This window comes from Myotis davidii, unplaced genomic scaffold (genome assembly GCF_000327345.1).
Source record: "Myotis davidii unplaced genomic scaffold, ASM32734v1 scaffold1622, whole genome shotgun sequence".
In the NCBI taxonomy this organism is placed as follows: Eukaryota; Metazoa; Chordata; class Mammalia; order Chiroptera; family Vespertilionidae; genus Myotis; species Myotis davidii.
In genome coordinates this window covers 621,535-630,484 of record NW_006293535.1, presented here as the reverse complement: position 1 = coordinate 630,484, position 8,950 = coordinate 621,535, and the positions used below count along the sequence as shown (strand labels likewise).

The 8,950-nt window shown below is 56.2% G+C and overlaps 1 protein-coding gene across 1 annotated transcript in view; it reads left to right on the top strand.

Annotated features, from left to right (window-relative positions):
* Positions 1-8,950, top strand: part of IREB2 (iron responsive element binding protein 2) — a 33,766-nt gene that overhangs the window by 14,951 nt on the left and 9,865 nt on the right. Inside the window, exons 6-13 of the mRNA XM_015566182.1 lie at positions 5-54; positions 1,899-1,968; positions 2,332-2,515; positions 3,231-3,370; positions 5,543-5,714; positions 6,127-6,227; positions 7,160-7,276; positions 8,225-8,384. Of these exons, the coding sequence (XP_015421668.1) occupies positions 5-54; positions 1,899-1,968; positions 2,332-2,515; positions 3,231-3,370; positions 5,543-5,714; positions 6,127-6,227; positions 7,160-7,276; positions 8,225-8,384 (994 nt within the window). The remainder of the gene's footprint in view (positions 1-4; positions 55-1,898; positions 1,969-2,331; positions 2,516-3,230; positions 3,371-5,542; positions 5,715-6,126; positions 6,228-7,159; positions 7,277-8,224; positions 8,385-8,950) is intronic.

Sequence of the window (8,950 nt, the reverse complement as noted above, 5' to 3'; positions counted from 1 at the left end):
GCAGATCGAGAACACGCCCCTGCTGTGCCCTTTCCACCTGCAGCCAGTGCCTGAGTACGGCGTCGTCTTCCTCCTCATCACTGCCGCTTGTTTCCCGGGAACCCGTGTAGCACCCCCCCCCACACACACACACCCTCTACACACACACACACACACACACACACACACACACACACGCACCCCTGCCTCCTCCCCGGCCTCGCACTGCCTGTGCGGAGATGCTGCGTGTGCGTCCTCTGTCCCAGCAGAGCAAAGCCGTTAGGTCTGCTTCTGCCCCTCGGGAAGGGACCCTAAGGTTTCCCGGTAAATATGATTAATTTCCTGACTCGTGCAGGCAGAGGAGTTTGCTGCGTCTGAAACAGAGAGCTTTATTCTAGTGAACGTGTGCCATTCACACGTTCATCATTCACTCGTCTGTGAATTCCCTGTTTATAGTTCTAGCTTTTTCCCTACTAGGAGAGTTTTATTTTCCTTACTCCGTAATACTGTTGTCATCATGTGTGTTATAAGCTGACCGAGCCGTTCCAGAGAAGTGAGGTCTGAGTGATAGCAGGGAAAAGACTCCTATTCATAGGGGCCGGTTCGGTTTCCTAGTAGGTGGTTTATTAACATTGAGTTTTCTGTCTTTTAATTCCGGCGGTATTGGGTCCGTGGAGGCCATAGGGACCCCGTGTTCCTCCTTCCTGAGAGCTCGGAATGCTCTGTGGGTCTCGCCCCCGTTCCTGCTGCCTGGTGTGCTACTGTTCAGCATCTCCTCACACACAAAGTCTTGAAGAGGAGGAGTTATTGATTCAAACATCACCGATTTTTTTGGGTTGTCTTTCTATAACTGGCAGAGCATGAAGTGCTAAGATGCTGTATTTTTCTTTCTAAAAGTCCAGTGTGGTGTAACATTTCCCTTCAGTTCTGAGTGAATTACAAAGCAGTCCGATGGGCTATGTGCAGTCCCGGGCTGTGGAATAACTGAGTGCCGTGGTATGTCAGTGACGTGTTAGCTGCAGGCTCAGGCGAGGGCTGCGGGCGGGAGCGGACGTCCCTGCCTGACTGACAGAGGGTGGGCGGCACTGATGGCCACAGGTGCGGGGTCATGGGGGCTGCAGAAGCTGCCCCCAGGCCTGAAGTCTCCCGAGACCACTCAGCAGTGAATTATTCACGTGGCCTTTGTACTGAAAACCTTCCGATCGAACAGCTGTGATTATCTGGACCCTCGAGGGCGTGTGTAATTCATGTTGTATTGATGTTCAATCAAACCATAATCACCAGCTGGCTGGCAGGGAAATGAGCAGCACGGTCTTTAAAACCTCATTAGATGCAGTGAGGTCCCTGAGGGCAGTGAGGTCCCTGAGGGCGGGCCCTGTCCTGCTCGGAGGGGAAGTGCTTTCTCGCTGAGTCACATGATTCCTGAGCGAATCCACAGCCCGTGCAGGCAAACTAGCCCTTCCGCTTGGGGCTCGGGAAGAGAGGAGTGCAGGGTTTGGGCCGAAAGCTCTTGGTAAAGTAGAAGATGGTGCTGCCCGCCGGCCACTGCTCCCGGTGACAGCGCCCTGGCACGAGGCCGGTGGTGGCATGCTCACCCTAACGGTGTGTAAGCTGCCTGCTCCTTTCTTGTCATGAGGAATCGAGCAGAACTTACCCTGATTGTTCATACGCTTTAGCCACGTCTCACGGCGATGCCCGTGACGTGTGGTGTGGGACACGTGGGGGTGGCCTTACTGGGCCAGCACAGCCCCGATCCCGCAGTCCTTCCTGTGTGATGCAGGGGCCGCGCCTGATGGGTGGTCAGGAGTCGGGAAGTGGCCGTTCCCAGGATGCTGTTGAAAGTGTCTAAGAATGAAGACCGGGAAACAAGGCACCTCGCCCTGTAACACAGGCTCTAATGCGGCTCTTCCTCCTTTCAGACCTGAGACAGTGTTAAAAAATCAAGAAGTGGAATTTGGCAGAAACCGAGAGAGGCTTCAATTTTTCAAGGTATAAATGTTCGGGGGAACTTTTCTAATTGCAATTTATGAAATATTGGCAGGTACGGATTTTATGTCTTGAGACCAGTAGTTTTTGAACCTCTAGCAGTGAGCGGGGGGGGGTGGGCGGGGGGGCTCTCCCACCCTGAGTCCTGGGGACAGTGGGAAACGACCATTTACCTGGGCTCTGGAATGTTCTTCTTTGACTTCATTGTGCTTTGATCGTCTGCCGAATGGGTGTGTTTAGGGTTTGTCTGTAGACTTGGGCCCTAGGGGCCATTGGTAAGCTGTTTCAGTGTCAGTATTTGTATCGTGATGGCGAGCACACATTCGTACGATGCACTAATGCTGCGTTTCTTTACCCACGACCCAGTGGTGTTCCAGAGTGTTCCGGAACGTGGCTCTGATCCCCCCCGGCACGGGCATGGCCCACCAAGTGAGCCTGGAGTACTTGTCCCGGGTGGTCTTCGAGGAGGACGCCTTCCTCTTCCCCGACAGCGTGGTGGGCACGGACTCCCACATCACCATGGTGAACGGCCTGGGGGTCCTGGGCTGGGGTGAGTACACAGCCTGCACCCTGTCCTCTTGGGCGGGGACGTCGGGGCATGAAAGGGCATCAGCAGCAGGTCGCTGTGGCCTGGAGACCGTTCTCTGTCCTGGCGGCAGGACAGGAGGGCCTGATCCGGTGTGCGGGTCAGTGGGTGGTCAGAGAGGGTTTATGAAACTCGCACAGTGCCCGGTGGGTGGTCAGCGTGGCCGCGACCGCATCTGTGAAGATGATGTGGTCACTCTCGTGTAAAGAGCCTCCGTGGCTCCCCTGCCTCTTTGTACTCCCAGGCTCCTTTGCAGCTACACCAGGCCCTGCCCAGCCTGGTGCTCCGGCCGTCCCCCCCCCCTCCCCCCCACGCCTTAGAGACGGTCGGTACTCCCCGAGCTTCACACGCGCTGCTCCCTCCAGCCGAGCGCACTTCCTCTCTCAGCCTGGGATGACCACCAACTTCCTTTTTTTTTTTGGTCTGTGCCGTCGGGCCAAGCAGCTTGAGCCCGGCCTGGGCTGGGTTCTGTTGGTGTTGTATCTTGAGGGTAGCGCCCTGCATAGCCTCACAGGGACTCGGTGTTCACTGAGCTTAGCATGGAGGTAAAATGGGGTTTGCAGCATGTGAGCGAGAGGACGCGGGTTCCGAACCCACGTGGTCCCGGGGAAGCAGCTGAGGAGCTCAGGAAACGCCCGCGTCCCCCGCGCCCTGTGCTCAGACGTGCGTCTCGCTGCAGGGGTCGGAGGCATCGAGACGGAAGCCGTGATGCTGGGGCTGCCGGTGTCCCTCACGTTGCCCGAGGTGGTGGGGTGTGAGCTGACCGGCTCCTCCAACCCTTTCGTCACGTCCATAGACGTTGTTCTTGGCATCACAAAGGTACGTGCAGGTGCTGGCGGAGCACCTCCGTCCCGGACGTCCAGGCGTGTGTGTCGCTGCTCGCTGACCTGTCCACTCGTCCTCCTCACGAGCAGGGAGGGTGGTGCTGTCACTGGGCCATTTCCCACCTTCACTCTGAGAGCGGCACCGTGAGGCCGGCTGACCAGGACGTGGGCCCGCGCTCCCTCCCAGCACGGGTTCTGGGGCCTCCCTGCTCTGCCTCCGGCCTCAGCAGCAGCTGGGGGCTCTGTGGTGTTGGGGAGTCTGGTCTCCTTAACACGTCACTGAGTCACCTGCCCCTTAGGAACCGTTGCTCTCACAGTGATTCTCAACCTTCTGGCCCTTTAAATACAGTTCCTCACATTGTGACCCAACCATACAATTAATTTTGTTGCTACGTCATCACTGTCACGTGGCTCCTGTGATGAATCGTCATGTAAATATCTGGTGTGCAGGATGGTCTTGGGCGATCCCTGTGAAAGGGTTCGACCGCCGAAGGGGTTGCGACCCACAGGTTGAGAACCGCTGCCTAGGAGATCCTTTCAGAGACAGTGCCTGGGACTGTGGCGGCGGCAGCCTTTCTCTTTCTGTATGTGTGTCCAGTCCACAGGCTGACACTCTATCCACTGAGCAACACCGGCCAGGGCACGCCAGGTTTTCCTGTGGGCCGTTCTAGCGTTGCTTCTCAGCACTGCGCGTGGGATCTGTACACGTGCTCTAGGGTCTCCAGTGAGCCGCGGTCTCGCTCCCCCTCAGGGTCCTGGGCTCCTGACTGGGTTTTGTTGTATTGTCTTGACACTGAGCCCATAGGACGGAGGAGAGCCCTGCCGCAGGTTCGGCTGTGTTGCTGCACAAGCTGGGACTGCGTCAGACAGCTGTGACCATCTGCTGACCGTTTCCGTGATTAAGGCGCGTGCACCTGGGGCTCGCGGTGCTCCCCGTGGGCCAGGCCCCAGCACTTCGGCCGGTCGGTTGTAGGGGGAAGGCCTTCAGGACACTCCGCAGGGGGAGACGGTGCTGCCTCCCTCCCGGCATGCAGTATTGATCTTCCCTAATTTGGAAAGCGTTTGACATCTTACAGAAATGATTGATTTGTGTGTGGACCACAGATCCAGAAGCTAAATTGAGAATTACAGCCTATTACTAGGGGCTCGCGGCATCCCATTATGTGTCTGTAGAAATCGATGCTTCCCTGGGGACATCCTGAAATGAACGGGGCCTCTCGGACCCTCTGGCTGCATCCTAATAGCGCCCTGAGCCTGGTTTGGCATTGTGACTCATGGATACAGAGGTTTATTGTGGAAGACGGCATTTGGTGGAGGTCCTGTTCTGTTCGTGGTCTTTGCAGGGTTAATCCTGTGTTCTTCAGCGCTCAGCGTTCTGCGTGGCGCCTCATTCCTTTGGCGGAAGCAGCAGCTGGTGTATCTCATCTGTCTTCCCCTCGTTTGCAAAAAAATAACCATGAATCGAAGAAGATGTCTTCTCTTAGGCTTGAGTTTGTACATCTGTGAACTGACCCCCAGCCCTCCACCCGGTGGGACTAACAGTCTCCATAGGTCGGAGGTGGTCTCGCTCTGGCCCCCTGGCTCTCTCCCTGCACCGGCCGAGCCCCTTGTGCAGTGAGGAAGGGTGAGCAGCCGTTTTGATTGCTTGGGAGTAACTAAGAAAGGCTGGTAGAAGGAACTAAGCTTGAAGCCACCTGCTAAACCCTATCAAAATGGAACTCACCTATAACATACCGCTGTAAATGTTTGGACGGGAGGTGGAATTTGAAGATTATATAACTGTCTGTCCATATACGCAGTTCGATCAGTGTTTTAGTCTAAGTCCCAGATGCCCTCGATGGCTAGAAGCGCGGTTATTTTATGTCCTGCTCAGCAAGGAAAAGACACGCACACAGGAGCCCACGTGGGCCCCAGTCCCAGAACGGGAACATGGGGGACCAGCCATGAGCATCACGCCCTTTCCCACCCCAACTGACAGCGACGCCGACCTCTCTCCCCTGACGGACTGTTCATCTCGAAGTGCCTGCTGCACCCCAGCGAGCGCGCGTCCTGGGAACAGCAGAGTCCTCTGCTCCTGTCCCTGGCGTCGGGGGGCGATCGGGGGGCAGGGTTCTCGGAGAGTCGGTGCCCGCCTCGTGGCTAACTGCGTCTGTGCCCCTCCGTGCAGCACCTCCGGCAGGCAGGAGTGGCCGGCAAGTTCGTGGAGTTCTTTGGAAGTGGAGTCTCACAGTTGTCAGTAGTGGATCGGACGACGATAGCCAACATGTGTCCAGAATACGGTGCTACCCTCAGCTTCTTCCCTGTGGACAATGTGACGTTGAAACACTTAGAGCATACAGGTGAGAAGACGGGTCCTGCGGATAACCACGCCGCCTTCCCGTGTGTGTCTGGTGTGTTTTTCATGCTCATGGCGTTACGTTACTTTGGGACAGTGGCTTCCACATTAACTGTCAGGTGACTGTAGTGTTGGGCCTCAAACCCTAGTCTCCACGGTCCCATCGACACGCAGCTTAAAGAAGCAGAGCACAGGTCGGGGCCCCATTGGGGCCCCCGTCCCCCGTCCCCTCGGTGAGGTGCCCGCCGTCTGACCATAAAGGCTCTGGAATGCTGTCAAGTGCTAATTCGCAAAGACCTCGGTTCTGGGTGCTTAGTAATTTGCAATATTTGTTTCTTGCTCATCGTTGGAATTCAACACACTTACCCCAGAGGGTTTCAGAATTCCTCACCGGGTTTCTGTTGTGTATCTTTCAGGTTTTGACAAAGCCAAACTCGAATCAATGGAGACCTACCTGAAAGCTGTGAAGTTGTTCCGGAGCGACCAGAGTGATTCGGGGGAGCCGGAGTACTCCCAGGTGCGTGCGGTCACCCCTGGGGCCGGGTCAGCACGGGGCCTGGCCACCGGGCTCCGTCCCAGCTCAGATGTGTTCGCCGTGCGGCCTGGACAACCAGGTGGCCTTCCTGCCTCCGTGTCCTCGTCTCTCAGTGCGAAGGTGGTTCTACCACACAGGGTTCCTGAGAGACGAATACACATTCGCCAGGACAGTCTCAGATGCCTAGTGAGTGCTCAGTGCCGACAGCTGTTACTATTACTGTCGTTATTGACAGATGTTCTCTGTGACCCTGCTCGGACCTCACTCATAGTTTTACATGGAGTTTTACTTCAGTGAAGCTGAGAAGGAAGGAAGGTTCACTCGGCCGACTCACCCTCCCACAGGCAGAGAGGGGTCCGAGCCCAGAGGCAGGGAGTGCATAGCTGGCCCAGGCGCCTGTAGAGACGGCGTTCCTGTGGGCGAGAGGACCGTGGGGAGAGAAGTTCATGTAGAGTGTACAGTGTTGGTGCGGTCGTTTGCATACGCATCTGCTAATCTTTTAGCAAATTGTCATCTATTTCAGAAGTTAAATGGGGTTTTTAAATATCTTTGGTGGGTGTGTTTCCCCATGATAACAGGTTGCGTTAAAAAAACATAAATAAGCCCTGACTGGTGTGGCTCAGTGGATAGAGCGTCAGCCTGCGGACTGAAGGGTCCCGGGTTTGATTCCGGTCAAGGGCATGGACCTGGGTTGTGGGCACATGCCCAGTGGGAGGTGTACAGGAGGCAGCTGATCGATGTTTCTCTCTCATCGATGTTTCTAACTCTATTTCTCTCCCTTTCTCTCTGTAAAAAATCAATAAAATATATTTTAAAAAAACAACATAAATATACTGTTCTTTCTCAGAAAGTAGTGCTTGAGTTGGAATCCGTCCCTATGAGCCCTATTCCCTCCTTCCCTTCTCCTGTCCCAGGTGATCCGGATCAACCTGAACTCCATAGTGGCAACGGTCAGTGGTCCCAAGAGGCCGCAGGACAGAGTGGCTGTGACGGAGATGAAGAGTGACTTCCGCGCCTGCCTGAGTGAGAAGGTGGGCCTCGCCCCGTACGTGGGCGCGGGGAGAGCGGGCGGGTCTCGGCTGTCCACATGGGGTCCGTAAGTTCTCAGTGAAAATGTTGGTTTCCTGGTCACGACACCCTCTTTCACATGCGGAGCACTGGCGTGTTCCCGCTGTCACCGACGTCTCTGTGCGATCTCTCGACTCGGCGACTCCCAGACACCAGGGAGACGCCACCTGTCTTAGCCTCGTGGCTTCCCGTCCGTTCTGAAGGCTGGTCCCTCGCTTCCTCTCCAGACAAAACCTTTATCACTTGTTGATTTTCTCGTGGGAGATGTCAGGCTTGTGTAGGAGTAAAGCTGTCGTGAATCCCATGGGCCTTGCTCCAACAGTCGCCAGCTCCAGCAGATTCTGCACACGCACTCATGCACACGCACAGTCATTGGGAGCAAACTCTCGGGGCCATCTTAACAGAACGCGGGTCCTGCCTCCTGAGCTGTGCTGTGAGCAGGACGGTTGGGAACCAGAGCCGAGGTAGAGCCGGCCCCGCGAGGCTGGGCTCGCAGCAGAGAGCTGTGGACACGGACGCCTCCCGGCTGCACACGCAGCGTCCAGCTGAGTCACGGCTGCTGCCCGTCCAGCTGTCGGCACCTCTCACATGCGTCCAATGTCAAGTGTTCAACCCCCACGTGTGTTTTCTTTTTCCTTTTTTCCCCTTTATATGTTTTTACTGACGTCAGAGAGGAAGGTAAAGGGAGAGAAACATCATTGATGAGAGAGAATCATTGATCGGCCGCCTCCTGCACGCCCCTCACTGGGGATCAAGCCCGCAACCTGGGCCTGTGCCCTGGATTGGGAATCGAACCCGGGACCCTTCCGTCCACCGGCCGATGCTCTATCCACTGAGCCACCCTGGCCAGGGCCGTGCTTTCTCTGCGTGTCCAGAGCATGCAGTTCACGTTTGTGTGGGACTCTCTCCAGGTTGGATTCAGAGGCTTCCAGATCGCGGCCGAGAAGCAGAGCGACGCCGTCTCCCTTCACTATGAAGGAAGCGACTACCGCCTGTCGCACGGGGCCGTGGTCCTGGCCGCCGTCACCAGCTGCACCAACAACTGCAACCCGTCCGTCATGCTCGCGGCCGGTAGGTGGTGGTTCAAGGCCATCGCCGTCTTTTCCTCAGTCACTCTGTCCCTCAGATGGGGGTAGGGGTTGGGTCGCACAGGTCGGACGGTGAGGGCGTTCTGAGGTTTTAGGTCTGTCTTTACCGGCCTAAGGTTGACTTACGTCATCAGTGTTCTCTTTATGACGCAGGAGGTACATTTTTTTTATAACTCGTATCTATTAGTTAAGGTCCTATCTGCCTCTGTGACTAGCAGGTCTGGTACACACACTGATGGCGTGGCCATGGCTGTGCTGGGTCCACTGAGCATGTGAGAGGTGACCCTGGCCGGGCTGCCACGCCATCAGTGTGTGTACGTGACATGTGGTTCCTGTGGGAGCTCCTGCCACGTTCCTAAGTGGCGTAGTTTACTGTGATGGTGCGACTGAAGCAGCTCAGTCTGTGTCGTGTGGGAGGCTGTGCCCTCGGGCTGCGCCTCAGCTCAGTGCAGAGGTGCCATGCCGCCTGCAGCGTTGGTGTCGAATGAACCAAACCAGTGCGGAAAATGATAAAATAAACGTACGAATGTGGACCTTCACCCACCTGTG